This window comes from Sarcophilus harrisii, chromosome 1 (assembly GCF_902635505.1).
Source record: "Sarcophilus harrisii chromosome 1, mSarHar1.11, whole genome shotgun sequence".
Lineage (NCBI taxonomy): Eukaryota > Metazoa > Chordata > Mammalia > Dasyuromorphia > Dasyuridae > Sarcophilus > Sarcophilus harrisii.
In genome coordinates this window covers 448232906-448251528 of record NC_045426.1, presented here as the reverse complement: position 1 = coordinate 448251528, position 18623 = coordinate 448232906, and the positions used below count along the sequence as shown (strand labels likewise).

At 32.3% G+C, this 18623-nt stretch overlaps 1 protein-coding gene across 1 annotated transcript in view; it reads right to left on the bottom strand.

Moving 5' to 3' along the window:
- TRPA1 (transient receptor potential cation channel subfamily A member 1) overlaps positions 1 to 18623 on the bottom strand; it is a 78926-nt gene that overhangs the window by 45602 nt on the left and 14701 nt on the right. Inside the window, exons 4-7 of the mRNA XM_031946268.1 lie at positions 18033 to 18140; positions 5211 to 5319; positions 4880 to 5025; positions 3476 to 3612 (exon numbers count right to left, since the gene is read on the bottom strand). Coding sequence (XP_031802128.1) covers positions 3476 to 3612; positions 4880 to 5025; positions 5211 to 5319; positions 18033 to 18140 — 500 coding nt within the window. The remainder of the gene's footprint in view (positions 1 to 3475; positions 3613 to 4879; positions 5026 to 5210; positions 5320 to 18032; positions 18141 to 18623) is intronic.

Genomic DNA, 18623 nt, shown 5'->3' with positions numbered 1-18623 from the left:
GGGGGACTGTTTCCTTTCCTTGAGATATGCAGTCTGCAAATGCAGTTACCACTCAAAGACAAAATGCCAGTACTGATCATAAAAGAATATTTACTTATTCTATTTTACTGACCTGTGTTAGTTTTCACTCCTCCTTAGGTAGCTCAATAGCCACCAATATCTTAGATGCTCACCACATTGGCAGCATACATACCAATTGATCAACCAATTGATTTTAGTCCCACCTATGGCAGCCCATAATTCTCAAAATTATGTGATCTGCCAGCTTCAACTACCCCTGCAGCAGGTACTAAAAACAAAATTTCATAAAATTGCTAAATATTGTATAATGTGCCCTTTAGTTTAAGAGGGATCTTTAGTGAGAGGGATCCCACTGTTTCTATCCTGGTTACCTACCTCAAGACACTTTCCAGCTTATCAATGTCCTATCTGGAATGTGATCCCTAACCTGAACATATTACTGAATATGTGATGTGACCAGAGCAAAGTACAGTAGGAATGTCACCTCCTCAGTCTTGGATATTCTGCCTCTTTTTCAGACAAATTGGTCTTTAGTCATATATTTCCCATTGTATAATTTTGAGTTTACTTTTTAAAGTTATATAACACCTTCCCTCCATTATCAACTTCCTAGTCACTAATGTGAATTACAGATTCCCTATATTACTCTCCCTTAAAACAGAAATAAAATTAGAGTTTAGTAAATCTACTTTCTCCACGTTGATAATTTCATCATACCAAGGCAACTTTCTTATTTCTCATTTCATTGTCTTCCTTATCTTAAAATAACTTGTTTTTAAACTCATGAAAACTGACATTTATTGTCTTTTGCTTCCCTCAACATCTTCAACTCATTTTGAAACTTAGCACTCCTGGACATGCCAGCAGGAATTTACATTCTGTACTTTGGTATTGTTTCCTCCTCCTTGCTTATGTCTTCCTAATATGTCTTTTTACATTTTAAATAGGTCATCCTATCCATATATTTTGGCATCTTATGCTTTTCATCTGCAAATAAATTATTTTTTTTGTGTGTATGTGTGTGAGAAAATCATTAGAAATAACAAGAGCACACTCAGGACTGCTTGGGCAGTCTTGGAGAGTTTGGGTCATTAGAAATTGAATCTGCTGAAGGGACATCCCTTGTTAACACTGAGAATGAACCACTCGAATCTGACATTATATCAGCTTGAGCAAGCTACAGATGTCCCAGGTCAGTTTCAGTCTAACTTTGGAGAATATTGAAAGAATCCAAAGAATTATAGAGGAGCCTATAGCTCATTGTAATCTATCTGTAGATATAATGTATACTTTAAGGCTTCACACACAAAAAAACTAGAGTTGTCTAAATAGAGTTCCTATAAATAACTGACTATGATACTTGATGTAAAGGTCACCTGTGAATGACTGCTCATGAAAAACAAACTACTAATTTCATGAGCTTGAATATATTAAAAATGAATTTTTACCAAATTCAAAAGGTTGATATATATATGCATATATATATATATATATTTATCAACCTAAGGGAACTGATATAACAACTAATGTTTGCAGAGCATTAGAAAGCTGGCAAAACATCTTACATAGACTATCTTCTTTAAGCCTAATAGTACTATAGGCATTACTGTCCCCCAATCTGAAATTCGGAAGGAATCACAAATTCAGAGAGCTTAGGCCTTCAATTCAAGAGTTTTACCTCTAAGTTGCCTACAATTTGTTATTCAGTCATTTTTCAGTTGTGTCTGACTCTTCATGACACCATTAAGGGTTTTCTTGGCAAGACACTAGGGTAGTTTAACACTTTCTTCTCCAGATCATTTTTACATATGAGAAAACAGAGGCAAACAAGGTTAAGTGACTTGTCCAGAGTCACATGGCAAGTTAAGTATCTGAAGTTTCTCTGAACTCAGGTCTTCCTGTTTCCAGGCTTGGCACTCTATCTATTATGCCACCTAGCTTCCCTTCTATAATTTCCATCTCTCTCTCTCTCTCTCTCTCTCTCTCTCTCTCTCTCTATATATATATATATATATATATATATATATATATATATTAGTCACAATAATTCTGTGAGGTAGGTATAATTACACCCATCTTATATTTGAAAAAAAAACTTAGTGAAATAGAGATTGACTTGCCTAGGATCACACAGATGCTAAACATCTGAGACCAGATTTGAACTTCAGTACTCCTGACTTCAGGCCAAGAAGTCTATCCATTATGTCACCTATGTTCCATTGTTGACTGATTGTACATTGTCTTTCCCACTGGAATGTGAATTCTTTGAAGGCAGATACCATTTTTACCTTTCTTTGTAATCACAATGATTAACAAACAGTACACACTTAATAGATGTTTGCTGACTTAAGCAATTTTTTTTAAACCATGGTCAGGCAACTAATTAGTGTTAGAGACAAGATCTAAATCTATGTTCTCTTTTTAGCAGACCCAATTTTCTATTCACTAAGCCATTTAGGTCCTCACTATCTTGAAAAGTGATAAAAGTTTTAAATAACACTAACCAAATAAATTCATTTAAGGGAAAGAATAAAATATTTGTTATCCAGAAATGTTAAGTAAGTAAGTGTGTGTGTGTGTGTGTGTGTGTGTGTGTGTGTGCATGTGTGTGTGTATTATCAGGTGAAAAGAAAAGAAATATTTTTTCAAATATGCTTACAAGAAATGATGGTTGCTAAGGACCACACCTAACTGTGAAGGGGCAGGTCGATTCTCCAAGAGCCCCCATAGCTGTGAATCATAATATACTTGATGGAATTGCAAGTCAGTCTTTGCTGATGCAGATGTTGCTTGTGAATTGGGAATGAAATAAATCGGAGGCAAAAGGGAAAAGGAGAGAAGTCAGAGAATGCAACTGCCTCTAAGTTTCCTTATATCTTTATCTTCCTCCCACATCGTCTAATTCTGACGAGCAGAATAGATCCCCAGAAGCCACTGATAGGTGGCTCCCATAACATCCAGCAGCTACCATCAGGTGATTCCCATAACATATGGTCACTGTTTTTGCTTTTGACTGTGGAAGGGAAAGTTCCCATGAAAGCACAGAAAAAGAATTTTGCCCCTGATTATAAGGGACTAAGGAGTTTGGGACATCTTTTAAGGGTTTATAGGGAAGAATATGGTACACAGGTTAATTGTTGCATAAGAGCCTTCTTTTGTATTTAGATGATATACAGTTTCTCAACTCCCTGGTGTCAAAATCTCCATGACATTTTCCACTAAATGGCCACTAGATGCTTCTCTCTTTAAAAAAAATCAATTTATCTTTTTACTTTGATACCAAAGAGCAACAACAGCACTAATTGGCTATTGAGGATGAGCCTTAACTCCAGAAACTTGTTGAACCATGTTTCATTTGTGTATTCTTTATAATGTGAGATGAGACCAAGAAAGTAAAAGTTAAAAAAAAAAAATTATGGAACAAGAATGGCAGAAGAAGAAAAATTCTTCTTACCTATGAAGCAATGTTTCATTATTTCCATCTACTGTATTAATAATATCCTCACTGCCGGAATAAGAGGAAATCATAAGTTTTACAATCTCAATTGCTCCCTGAGTGGCAGCAAAATGAAGAGCTGTGCATTTCCCATTCTAAAAATAGGAATATAAAAAAGAAAAAAAAGCTTGTTGTAGAAGGCAAGGCAAGGCTTAGTGATATAAGACCAGTTCATTTGCTTCCATTTTAAAATAATTATTTAATTTTGTTAAGTAATTAATTTTGGTTTTAATCTTTACTGTGATTTTTGAATCATTGGTCCTTAAAGTTAAAAATATTGGTATGTGTGTGAAATGGCTTCATTGTCACAAATTAAGACAGGAAAAATCATAATCTTAGCCTTAAAAGGAAATGTATAAATCATCTTTTTTTGTTTCCCACACAAAATAATGGTTTTCATTTATATATTTGGCACATAATCATCCAAAATCTACTCAAATGTTGGAAAACTTCCTATTTAATCAGATCATCCATTCCACCTACTGGACATTCTTTTGGAAAGCCATTTCTTATACTGGACTGAACAGTGTCCCTCAATATCATCTTCCTACTTACTAATCCTACTTCTACCTTCTGAAGTGCTGCAGAAAAATATCAATAATATTTTTTACATTATGATAATTCAAATATTGGAATATCACTGTTATAGAGAATTATAATAGAATATTATGATTCCCTTAGTCTTCTATTTTCTAAACTAAATTACAATTCCTTTAAAGATTCCTTTTTGTGAATGTTTTCAAAATCATAAACATCCTAATTCATCCATCTTCATATCTGCTATTATTTTTTCCATTATTTTATTTCAGTATTGTAGGAAGCTTCTTTGAAGAATATCCTTCCCTCAGTCCCTGTCAATCTTTATTATACCTTCAATCAGTGCAGATCTATAAGTCCTCTTCCACTTAGTCTTAGAACACTGCCCAGGGCAGTCTCAGATGATTTAATCAGTATATATCATACATAAGACGTAAGCCCAGATAGTTCTAATTCCAAAGTAAATATTCTATCCATTACATGATATTGTCTTTGTTAATAAACTTCCTAAATCATGGTATCTAGGAGTCCATTCAATTCATCAGCTAATTTTGGAATATATCTCTACTTCTCTTTGCCATGGCAGCAGGATTGGTTATCTATTTCTCCCATTGTACCCATTATTTCTAAACTATTTTGTGTTTCAAGAAGTCCTATCATATCTAACTGAAAGCTAGACTTTTGGTTTTATTCTGTTTTGCTTTTTTATATACTTTGCTATTTTTATTTACTCCCTACTCAGTGATCATGATGCCATAAAAAGACTTTGGAAAACAATTTATAAAAATAAAATATATAACTTATTTTTAAAGTATGAAAAATTACCTCCTCTAGATTAATCTGTGCTCCATTTGCCAGGCAGATTTTAATCATTTCTAAGTCACCACTTTGAACAGCAAAATGGAGAGGACTTGAATTTTTATTATTGAGAAAATTGATTTGATATTGCCTGGAAAATCCTTGTTCTTCACCTTCATAGGAAAACCAAATTGAATATTACTTAAATGTACAATCTGAAATGTCACAAAACATGAATATCAAGAATAAAATCTTCCCTAAATCCACATAGTATTGTCGACAAATAATATGAATTACAACCTCCATTAAAGAAATAGTAGATTTATTATTGTCTACTACATTAAATGGCTTTACTTACCAAACTTTAACAGCATTTCTATACATTTCTTAGAACCTGAAAATGCAGCTATGTGCACTGGAAAACATCCAAATTTATTTGTTTTACATATTTTTGCCCCATTTTCCACCTGAAAAAAAAACCCAGAATGAAATCAAATGATATAATGCCCAGGAGTAAAGTGGGGAAAATGGATGCTGATTCTCATCTATTCTTACAGACTATTTAGCCAGTACTGAGTCAAGTATAATCAAATTAGGTTCAATGCTAAATTTAAAATGTGTAAGGAAAACTTCAGGAGACCAGATAAAAACCAATGAAGAAAAAATTCTAAGAACTAAAGTGGAATCTGGCAGCATAATAAAAATTATCAAAAGATGAAACAAATGAGGTAGAGATAAGAATATCAACTTAGATTTCAATGGAATCCTTTTTCAATACTTTAGGAAAATGAAGTAAATTTACGATAAGATCATTATTCTGTCTTAAAAATATCACTTTGCTACTTCAATTCTAAATCCTTTTTATTATATAAAGGAATGATATCCTCAAGAAAAGCCCCAATTTAATGCAGTTATACAAATTAAAACAGCAGTCAATACTGCTGTTACTGAATTATAGAAGTCATTTCATGGATAAACCTTATAGTTAGGCAATCATTTTCATCTACCCATTTCTATAACACATTTAGCATATGCTGATAATAAAACAGAATTGACTGGTTTTTAAAATTTATTTTCTTTCACAATTTCATTCACTAGTAGGGAAAAAAAGAATTATTTAAAAATTGGTCCATGCGACACTGGGCAAGTCACATCCATATTTGCCTAATTCCTCACCTTAAAAATGAGCTGGAGAAGGAAATAACATATCTCTCTAATATCTTTTGCCAAGAAAACTCCAAACAGGGTCACAAAGAATAAGACATTACTGAAACCCACCACAGTTCCAAAAATCTCATGAAGAAATATTGTTTCCATCTCCAAAAAGGCAGTTGATAGAATGAAAATTGAAGCATATGTTATTCTTTTTCTTTCTTCCTTTTATTTTTTCTTTAAATTTTTATTTACTTATTTATTTAAAAAATAACAAAATTGAAAAAGAAAAAAAAGAACTTTTCCATGAGCACAGAAAAATATGAGAAGATTCAAAATATAAAGCAATTAATTTCCATTTCAAGAAAGCCTATACAATAAATACTACACATTGTGTTTAGAGTTGTCCATCTTTTCATTGGTTTTCTTTTGTTCTCTGCTGTGTACTTTTAATTCCTTCTTTCCCCCCCATTACTTCTATCATTATTATTATTATTATTATTTTTGCTGAGGCAATTGGGATTAAATGACTTGCCTAGGGTCACACAGCTAGGAAGTATTAAGTGTCAGAGGACAGATTTCCTTACTTCAATTATTACAATTAAGAGCACATATATTAACAAACATATCACACATACACATAGATATCTGTAATCATACACATATATACACATATACTTTCACATATATCTATTTAACACTGTACTATGATTTTTCCTCTTTTTCTCTAAAGATGGAGTCCAAGTCTTTCCATAATCCCATATATATATATATATATATATATATATATATATATATATTCTCCCTTTAATTCAGATCTGACCTGAGTAGTTTCTCTTAAAAATCCCTTTCTTATCTTTCCCCCATCTCTATACCCTTACCATCTTATTTCTTTGGGAATTTAGAAGACTTTTATGCATACATACACACATATATAATTTTCCTCTTTAACTCATTTCTCCTGTGGGTAGGATTCAAGAACTACCAGACTTCTTCCCCTATCTAATTCCTCTTTGTCAGTTCTTCCTTTTGTATCTCATTTGTATAAGATTATTCATTTTTCCTACATGGTTTTGGTTTTTAAAATCATAAAATACCCAGCTCCACCCTAATCTTTCTTTTAAACTATCCAATTAGTAATCTTAGAGATAGATTGAATTTTTATGTATAAAAAATAAAATATTCTTATTGAATCCTTTGGAATTAGTGTTTAAATGTTTAAATTTCTTTTGAGTTTTTTATTTCAAATTTTCTATTCGGTTCGGGTCTTTTTGTAACAAAAATCTGAAAGTCTAGCAATTCATTGAATATTCATTTTTTCCATTCAGGAATATGTTTTGCTTGGTAAAATATTTTTGACTACAACCCCAATTCTTTGTTCTTTGATACAGTGTTCTGTGGTCTTTTGCTATGGTCAATATTAGGTCTTCTGTGATTGTGACTGTGGCTCTGCCATATTTGTATTTCATTTTTCTTGTTGCTCTTAATTTTCTCCTTGACATGGGATATTTGGAATTTGACTATGATATTCCTGTAGATTTACATTGCAGGATCTCTTTCAGGTGACGATAAGTAGATATATTTTTCCTATTTCAACTTTCTCTTCTTGTTTTAACATTTAAGGGATTAAAATATTTTTTCTATTATTTTATCAAGATTCTTTTTTAATCATAGCTTTCAGGCAGTTCAATTATTCTTATGTTTTCTTTTGATCTGTTCTCCAGTCTGTTTTTCTTATGAGATGTTCCACAGTTTTTTTCTATTTTTTCTTTCTTCATATTTTGTTTCTTGTTTCTGGGTCTCTTATAACTTTATTAATTTCCCCTCATAGAATTCTAGTTTTTCAAGGAGACATTTCATCCTTAAGATTCTGGATCTTAAGGAAGAGCTAAGATGGCAGAGTAAAGGCAAGGACTCACCTAAGCTCTTCCCCGAGCCCCTCCAAATACTTTTAAATTATGATTCTAAACAAATTCTAGAGCATCAGAACCCACAAAAAGGCAGGTTGAAACAATTTTTCTGGCCCAAGACAATCTAAAAAGTCACCAGGAAAGATCTGCTGCACCAGGGTGAGAGTGGAGAAGAATTTGGAAAAAATAGTCCCAGCACAGGCCCAGCTGTAGGCAAACCTGAAGCATGCTTGGGAGCCACTGAATCAGCAGCAGCAGCAGCTTCCAGAGCTCTTAGCTCACAGATAGTAAGAGAATACAATAATAGTAAGAAGGACATTATAAGGAATTTCTTTACCATCACTGAGGCAGGACTCCATTGCTTTTCTCATACTGAGATCTGAGTCATAGTCCTGAGAAGCCATCTCAGAGTGAAGAGGGCTACTAGCACATTAAAGCTTGCAATCATAGTGAAGGAGGTAGAAAAGAGTGTTTGTGGTTCCTCAGACAAGAGCACAGGCCAGAAAAGTAGTAAATGAATTTCTCCTTAGATCATACCACCTTGGAAGAACTGAAAACTCACAGGTCCTTGCAAGTAACTCTGAAAAAACTGCATAAAATCCCTGAACCTTGGGACAGTACAATGTCCACTGATGTGGAGGGTATAACCCTATTTTAACAAATAGTAAAAAGTCAAGTAATAGGCTGGAAAAGTGAACCATCAACAGAAAAGATTCTGACTGGAGAAAGTTATTATGGTGACAAGGAAGATCAGAATAGACTCATTCGAAAAATAACAAAGTCAAATCTCCTACATGCAAAGTGTCCAAGAAAAATGTGAATTGGTCTCAGGCCATGGAAGAGCTTGAAAAAGATTTTCAAAATCAAGTAAAAGAAGTAGATGAAAAATTGGGAAAAGAAATGAGAGTGATGCAAGAAAACCTTGAAAAAAAAAACAATTCAACATCTTGGTAAAGAAAAAAATCCTGAAGAAAATAACACCTTAAAAACAAACTAAGCCAAATAGTAAAGGAATTACAAAAAAAACAAATAATGAGAAATACCTTAGAAGTAGAATTGGTCAAATAGTAAAAGAAGCACAAAAATACACTGAAGAAAAAATTTCCGTAATAAATAGAATTGGCCAAATGGAAAAAACTATCCACTGAAGAAAACAACTCTCTTAAACATAGAATTAGAGAAATGGAAAAGGAGATACAAAAACTCACTTAAGAAAATAATACCTTAAAAATTTTAATTGAGCATATGGAAGTTAACGACTTTATGAGAAGTCAAGAAACAATGAAACAAGATCAAAACAATGAAAAAAACAGAAGACAATGTGAAACAATTGACCTGGAGAAAGATTCAAGAGAGGTAATTTAAAAATTATTGAAGTACTTGAAAGCCATGATCAATAAAAAATTTTTACATATCATCTTTCAAGAAATTGTAAGTAAAACTCTTATGTTCTAGAACCAGAGGGTAAAAAAGAAATAGAAAGAATTCAGCATTCACCTCCTGAAAATGATCCCAAACTGAAAACTACCAGAATATTATAGCCAAATTCCAAAGCTCCCAGGTCAAGGAGAAAATATTGCAAACATCCAGAAACTGTTAACATCTCTAGATGGAAAAAATGATATCTGTAACTCTTGAAAACTTTATCTATCATTGGGGTGGATGGAGGGGAATATCACATGGACTGAGGGCATGGTTGTGAATAGATTCTGATGTAATGACATCAAAGAAAAAAACATTAAGGGGTAGAAAAAATGTCTGTACTGGAAAAAGAGGAAAGGGAAGGTGTAATGAGACAATTAGTTCACATAAAGAGGTACAAAAGACCTATTACAATCAAGGGAAAGAAAGGAGGGGGATAAGCACTGTGTGAAGTTTGATCTTATCAGTTTTGGCTGTAGGAGGGAATAACTTAACCATCATTTGGGTATAAAAATTTATCTAACCCTATAAAGAAGTAGGAGGAGAAAGAAGAAAGGGACAGGATAGAAGGGAGGGCAGAAACACTAGAAAAATGGTAAGAGAAGGGTGCAAAGAGTGATAAAAGATAAGATAGTGGGTGAAGTTCCTTAAAAAATACTACTAAGAAAAGAGGAGAGGTGATAGGACATAAGGCAATGGGTAAAGTGGGTAAAAAAAAAAAAAAAAAAAAAAAAAAAAAAAAAAACCACTACCAAGAGAGATAAGGTAGGGGGGAAGGTAAAAAACATGACTAAGACAGTGTGGAAAGAAAGAAAATTACATACAGGGGATAAAATAGGATGGAGGGAATGCAGAACTGATAATCATAACTGTGAATGTGAATGAAACGAACTCTCCCATAAAATGAAAGCAAATAGCAGAATATATTAAAAAACAGAGTCCTACAATATGTTGTTTATAAGAAACACATTTGATATAAAGAGACACAAAAAGAGTAAAGGTATAAGGCTAGAACACAATTTATGCTTCAGCTGAAGCCAAAAAAAAAAAAAAAAATCAGGGGCAGCAATTCTGATCTCAGATAAATCAAAAATAAAAATAGATCTTATTAAAAGACATAAGGAAGGAAAGTACAAATTGATAAAGTGTACTATAAACAATGACATAGTAAGGATACTAAATGTGTATGTACCAAGTGGTAGAGTAGGCAAATTTCTAGAGAAGATTTTAAGCCAGTTACAAGAAGAAACAGACAAAATTATTCTAGTGGAAGACCTCAACCTTCATTTCTCAGAATCAGACAAATCTAACTACAAAATAAACAAGAAACAAACTAGGGAAATTAATAGAATCCTAGAAACCCTAAGTATGATAGAACTTTGGAAAAAATTGAATAGGGATAGAAAGAAATACACTTTTTTTCTTAGCAGTGCACAGCACATAAACAAAAATTGACCATGTATTGGGGCCCAGAAACCTCACAATCAAATGCAAAAAGGCAGAAATAGTAACTGCTTCCTTTTCAGACCACAATGCAATAAAAATTATATTCAATAAAGGGTCAGGGAAAGAGACTAAAAACCAATTGGAAATTAAATAATCTAATTCTAAAAATGAATGAGCCAAACAACAAATAATAGAAACTATCCATAATTTCATCCAAGAGAACGACAATGATAAAATAATATAACAAAACCTATGGGATGCAGCCTAAGCAGTTTTTAGGGGAACTTTTATATCTCTAAATAGCTACATAAAATAATGAGGGCATCAATGAATTAGCCATGCAACTAAAAAAGGTCGAAAAAGAACAAATTTAAACTTTCCAATTAAATAGCAAATTAGAAATTCTGAAACTTCAAAGGCGAGATTATAAAATAGAAACTAAGGAAACTATTGAACTAATAAAACTAAGAGTTGGTTTTATGAAAAAAACAAAATAGACAAACTTTTGATTAATTTGATCAGAAAAAAATAAAGAAAAAAACCAAATCACCAGCATCAAAAATGAACAGATTGAATTTTTCACCAATGAAAAAGAAATTAAAGCAATAATTAGGAGCTATTTTGCCCAACTGTATGGCAGCAAGACTGACAATCTAACCAAAATGCATGAATATTTACAAAAATATAAATGGTGCAGCTTAACAGAAGAGGAAAAAAAAATTCCTTGAGTAGTCCCATTGTAGAAAAAGAAATTGAACAAGTCATTAATGAGATTCCTAAGAAAAAATCTTCAGGGCTGTATGCATTCACAAGTTAATTCTATCAAACATTTAAAGAACAATTAATTCCAATACTATGCGAAATATTTGGGAAAATAGGTAAAGAAGGAGTACTGCCAAATTACTTCTATGATACAAATATGGCACCGATACCTAAACCAGGAAGAACCAAAACTGAGAAAAAAAAATTAATCTTCCTAATGAATACTGATGAAAAAACTTAAATAAAATATTAGCAAAGAGATTCTAGCAATTTATCCACAGTATAATACACTATAACCAAGTGGGATTTATACCAGAAATGCAGGGGTGCTTCAATATCAGGAAAACTATTATCATAATCAGCCATATCAACCAAATAACAAAATAAAAGAAATCATACGATAATGTCAATAGATGCAGAAAAAGCTTTTGACAAAATACAGAACCCATTCTTATTAAAATACTAGAGGGCAGAGGATAAAGGGAGCTTTCTTTAAAATAATAAGCCGTATCTTTCTAAAACCTACAGCAATGGAGAAAAGCTGGACACATTGCCAATAAGATCAGGAGAGAAATAAGGATGCCCACTATTACCACTATTATTCAACATTTTACTAGAAATGTTGGCTTTAGAAATAAGAAAAGAAAAATAAACTAATGAAATTAGAATACATAATGAGAAAATAAAACTATCACTCTTGGCAGATGATATGATGATATAATTAGACAATTCTAGAAAATCATCCAAAAACCTAGTGGAAACAATTCAGTGCTTTAGCAAAGTTGCAGGATATAAAATAAACCCACACAAATCATCAGCATTTCTATATATTACTGACAAAGCCCATCAGCAAGAGATAGAAAACAAAATTTCATTTAAAATTACTGTAGATACAATAAAATACTTGGGGAGCTACCTGCTAAGACAAACACAAGAATATGAACACAATTACACAACACTTCTTACACAAATAAAGTCAGATCTAAACAATTGGAAAAATATCAATTGCTCATGGCTAAGTTGAGCTAATATAATAAAAATGACAATTCTGCCTAAATTGGTCTACTTTTTCAGTAGCATACCAATCTAAGTGCCAAAACATTATTTTGTAGAACTAGAAAAAATAATATCAAAATTCAACTGGAAGAACAAAAGGTAAAAAATATCAAGGGGATTAATGATAAAAATACAAAGGAATAGTAGCTAAAACTGCATTATAATGCAGTAGTCATCTAAACCATTTGGTACTGGCTAAGAAATAAAGTGATAGATTGGTAGAATAAGTAAGATACACACAATACAATAATCAAGGCCTATAGCAATCTAGTATTTGATAAACCCCCAAACTCCAGCTTTTGGCATAAGAACTCACTATTTTGACAAAAAAAAATTTCTGAGAAAACTGGAAAATCACATTCAGAAATTCAGCAGAGATCTACATCTTACACCCCATACCAAAATAAGGTCAAAATGGATTCATGATTTGGTCATAAAGGATGATATCATTAAAAAATTAGGGGAGCAAGGAATAATTTTGTCTATCAGATCTTTGGAGAAGGAAAGAATTTATGATCAAAGAACTAGAGAACATTATGAAAGGCAAAATGGACAACTTTGATTACATTAAATTCACACAAAAAAACCAACAGAAATAATATTAAAAAAGGAAGTACAAAGCCGGGAAAAAATCTTTACAATCCATATTTCTAATAATGGTCTCATTTCTAAAATATATAAAGACGTGTTAAATTTATAAGAATACAAGTTATTCCCCAAATGATAAATTGGCAAAAGATATGAACAATTTTCAGATTATGATATTAAAGCCATCTATATTTATATGAAAAAATGCTCTAAATCACTACTGAGCAGAGAAAGGCAAATTAAAACAATTCTGAGATACCACCTCACACCTCTCAGATTGGCTAAGATGATAGGGAAAAGTAATGATAAATGTTGTGGGAAAACTGGGATACTAACACATTATTGGTGGAGTTGTGAAATGATCCAACCATTCTGGAAAGCAATTTGGAACTATGTCCCCAAAGCTATGAAATTGTGTATACCCTTTGACTCAGAAGTGCCATTCCTGAGTCTGCATCCCAAGGAAATCATAAAGAAAAGAAAAGGGCCCACGTGTGCAGAAATATTTGTCTAGCTTTTTGTGGTAAGAAAAAGTTAGAAAATGAGTAGATGCCCATCAACTGGATAATGGCTGAAAAAGTTGTGGTCAATGAAGGTAATGAAATATTATTGTTTTATAAAAATGATGAACAAACTGATTTTAGAAAGAAAGATTTTAAAAAGATTTACATGAATTGATGTTGAGGGAAACAAGTAGAACCAGGAATGTATTGTACACAATAATAGCAAGATTGTGCGATGATTAACTATGAAAGATTTGTTTCTTCTCAGTGGTTCTGTGATCCAAAGTAATTGCAATAGATTTTGGACAGAAAATACCATCTGTACCCAGAAAAAGAACAAAGAAGACTGAATGTAAATCAATACATGCTATGATCACTTCTTTTTTTCTGTTTTTTTAAATATCTCTCCCATGTTTTTTCCCTTTTGCTCTGATTGTTCTTTCCCAACATGATTCATAAAACAATGTATATTAAAAATAAATAAATTTACTAGAAAAAAAGAAATGTATTGTGTACAAAGCAATAGTGATATTGTAAGATGATCAGTTGTCAACAACTTGGCCATTCTCAGCAATACAGTTATCTAAGACAACTCTGAATGACATATGATGAAAACCATTCTTCTTATCCAGAGAAAGAACTAATGTTAATCTGAATATAGATTGAAGCAAATTTTTCAAATTTATTTTTCTTGGGTTTTTTTGTCTCTGTTTTGTTTCACAACATGACTAATATGAAAATACTTTATATGACCACACAATTTACAGCAATGAGAGATTTATACATGAAAAATGGACAAGGCTTTGCATTGGTCTACTCCATCATAGCACAGTCCACATTTAATGATTTACAAAATCTTTGAGAACAGATACTTCGAGTTAAAGATACTGATGATATGCCAATGATTCTTGTTGGTAATAAGTGTGACCTGGAAGATAAAAGAGTTGTAGGTAAAGAGCAAGGACAGAACCTAGCAAGACAATGGAACAACTGTGCATTCTTAGAATCTTCCGCTAAATCAAAGATAAACATCAATGAGATCTTTTATGACCTAGTATGGCAAATTAACAGAAAAACTCCAGTGCCTAGGAAGGCACATAAAAAGTCTTCATGTCAATTGCTTTAATATACAGATGCATTGTATTAAATTTCTTGCATTCTCAATGGAGGTGGGGGATGGGAAAGGAAGACAGGAGAGAATCTGGAACTTAAATGTTTTAAAGATTGTTAAAAATTATTTTTACATATAACTGGAGAAAAATAAAATACTAAATTTAAAAAATTGAATTAAATTTTTAAAAAGATTCTGGATGTTTTTTAAATTTGATTGATTTTCTTTTTATAATTTTGTTTTTCTTGGATTGTTCTTATTTTTAAAATTATCTTTAATCTCTCTCATTTGATTTCTGAAGTCTTTAAAATTCCTTTGTAAATTCCTTTTTGTCAAATGATCATTTGATGTTACTCTCTGTGAAGGAAACAATATTTTTGCTTCAGTGTTCTCCTCTGAAGGCAAACTTTGGTCTTTTTTTATTCCCCTACTAACTTTCTAAAGTTGTGTTCTTTCTCTGTTGTCTGCTTTTTTTGTTTGTTTTAGTAGGAGCTTCTTATTGTAATCAATTCTAGTGTTGGAGTATGGGATTTGATACCTCTGGCCTTAGGTCTCCCTCCTCCTACATGCCCACAGGTAAGTTTCACAGAAACAAAATTTCTATTCTGGATCATCTCCACTTGTCCCCAAAAGACAAATGTTCTGCCCCAACTTATGTTTACTTTCACCACTCTACATTTGTGCTAGTGCATAATTTGATCTTTTTTTTGTGGGAGAAATTTGGAGAGCTTGGAATTTTTTTCAACCTATTCTGCCATCTTTCCAGAATCCTCTCCTTTCTTTCTTTTAGACATGACTGCTGTAGCAATTTGTTTTGCCCAAGTATTCATTTTAGTAGTATTTTTTCTTTGCTTTCTCAATGAATGGGAAATGAGAGTAGAAGAGAAAGAAATCAGAACTGAAAATAGAAATAAAAATAAAATGATTGCCTAGTCTTGAATAACAAAAAAAGGTCCAGATAAATTCTAATATAAAATAGTGCAAGATTAACATCTCACTTGTTTTGGATTATATGTTCCCATAAAAGCAGCCCTAGTTTGCATTAGACTTGGAAACAAATGCGTCACCATGCTAACTTTTACAGGGACCAACTAAAACCTCTCTGTTTTTTTCCTCAATCATTGCCACTAAACTGTGACTCATGCAGTTGTATTCTGCAACAATTGAATTTATGAATTTAAGATGAACAATTCCAAATGATCTCTTTTAAATTTTACTTTGTTAGTTTTATGTGACTATTTTTTATTTATTAAAAAAAGAACACTACTATTGGGTTTATATCCCAAAGAGATCTTAAAGAAGGGAAAGGGACCTGTATATGCAAAAATGTTTGTGGCAGTCCTTTTTGTAATGGCCAGAAACTGGAAACTGAGTGGATGCCCCTCAATTGGAGAATGGCTGAATAAGTTGTGGTATATGAATGTTATAGAATATTATTGTCCGGTAAGAAATAACCAGCAGGATGATTTCAGAAAGGTCTGGAGAGATTTACATGAACTGATGCTGAATGAAATGAGCAGGACCAGGAGATCATTATATACTTCAACAACAATACTATATGATGATCAATTTTGATGGACCTGGCCCTCTTCAACAATGAGATGAACTAAATCAGCTCCAACAGAACAGTAATGAATTGAACCAGCTACACCCAGCAAAAGCACTCAGGGAAATAAGTGTGAACCACTACATAGAATTCCTAACCCTTCTATTTTTGTCTGCCTGCATTTTTTATTTCCTTCACAGGTTAATTGTACACTATTTCAAAGTTTGATTCTTCTTGTGCAGCAAAAACTGTATGGACATGTATACATATATTGCATTTAACATATACTTTATATTGCATTTATTAAATGCATATATTGCATTTAACATATACTTTAACATATTTAACATGTATTGGTCAACCTGCCATCGGGGGGAGAGGGTGGGAGGAAGGAGGGAAAAAGTTGGAACAAAAGGTTTTGCAATTGTCATTGTGGAAAAATTACCCATGCATATATCTTGTAAATAAAAAGCTCTAAAAATAGAATTTAAAAAAAAAGAACATGTTGATTAGCTTATAAGGGGGAGATACTGGAATCCTTACAAAGTGTTAACTCATTAGAGTTGATAGAGAAAATAATTATCTAGTTTAGCATGGTTCAGTATGATTGATCTGATCCTACGAGGAGATGTTATGGGACAGAACTTGAAACAAGGTACTAAGTGGAATTGAGGAGACAATGTTTAAATCTAGTTTAGCATTGATTTAATCATACAACAAATAATGGTTTCCCAGTGATATGATGATTGATGTGTACTCAGTGAACAGCATATAAGCAAGAAGCTCTCAGGGCCAAGGAGTACTCTGGGAGATACAGAAGCCCACAAGCCCACTCTTGGAGGTGGAGTCAGATTCATTCCATATTCTACCTTTGTGTTGGCTGGAAACATTAGGAGAGAGCTAGAGGCAGAAGCTGAAAGAGCTAAAATACAAGCTGCAAGAGCTCTTGGAATCAAGGAAGGAGAAAATAAGTTTGGATTTTATGGATCTGGCTATATTTGAAGTGATTATTACTTGGAACTGAAACTAAGGCTGCCTCCAGAAAACCTCCCCAAGAAACCTGCTCAGAGAGAACCATTATCTTTTAAGAAGAGAACACCACACCTTGTAACTCTATGTCTTCTGATATTATAATCTAGGTAGTTAGATTTTTTGAGCTCTTTATTCTGTTATTTGATACATGAGCTATCTCTTTCTGCAAAATTCATAGGTATGCCTTCCCTCAAGAAGTTTAAAACATTGAACAGAATAAGATTCAATAAAAAGTCATTCGTCAGAAATCCTCCTCTAGTTTGACAACAATTAGTTAGTACTCTTTGGTATTGTTAGTATTCAAGATATAAATGTAGCTAACTGGACAATTATTTGATTACATATTCTCATTTATTTACCTGGCCAAAAAGATATTAGAGACATCACCAAATACTTTGTTGAAATACAGACAGACTGTATCTTTGACAGTACCTTAATCATGCAGTCTAAGATAATAAAATACTGGAAAAGTTTTTTTTTTTTTTTTTCTGGAGAAGGTACTTATGTATCTTTTAAAATAAATTCTAATAATAACTCACAATTCCCTATTACTTTATCTATAACCAGTCTGTGAGATCTGTAACATAAGTATTACTTATAAATGATTGAAGTTTTGAATTTAAAAAATTTGAAAAAATAAAACTATACAAACCAAAAGTTTTAGTGCTTCACTATTATCTTTGGAGCAGGCCAGCATCAGGGGTGTGTTTCCATTTTCTCCTATTAAATTAACATCAGTAGTATTGTGCTCAATCAAAATCTATGGAGAAAAGGAAATAAAACTGTTAAGAACCAAAATTACAACTTGAACTAATGAAAACAAATTTACTAAAAGTAAGAATTCACAAAAGCTTTATTTTATAAAAAAAAGTAAGATTTCGATAGTAATTTTTTTATACCTGTGAATTGTGAACCCTATTTGTGGATGATGTTACAGAATCAGGGATGTTTAGGGTAAGCAAAGACCTCATAGGTCAGAGGTCTAAGCTTTATTTCATTAGGAAATTCTAAAATCAGATGTGAGAAACAAGTGGCTATCTAGTCTTCTCTTTCCAATATTACCATTATTTGATTTATAAACAAGAGTCTAAAGGAGTGAGAGTAAAATGGGACTAAGAACATAAAGCAATTACTTCTAAAAATTAAAATGCTAGAGTTAGCGACCCAGCTCTTGAAAATTTCTGCCATTTCTAGATGACTACAAGAAGCATATTCAGAGAAGGGTATACTGAAGGTACCAGTT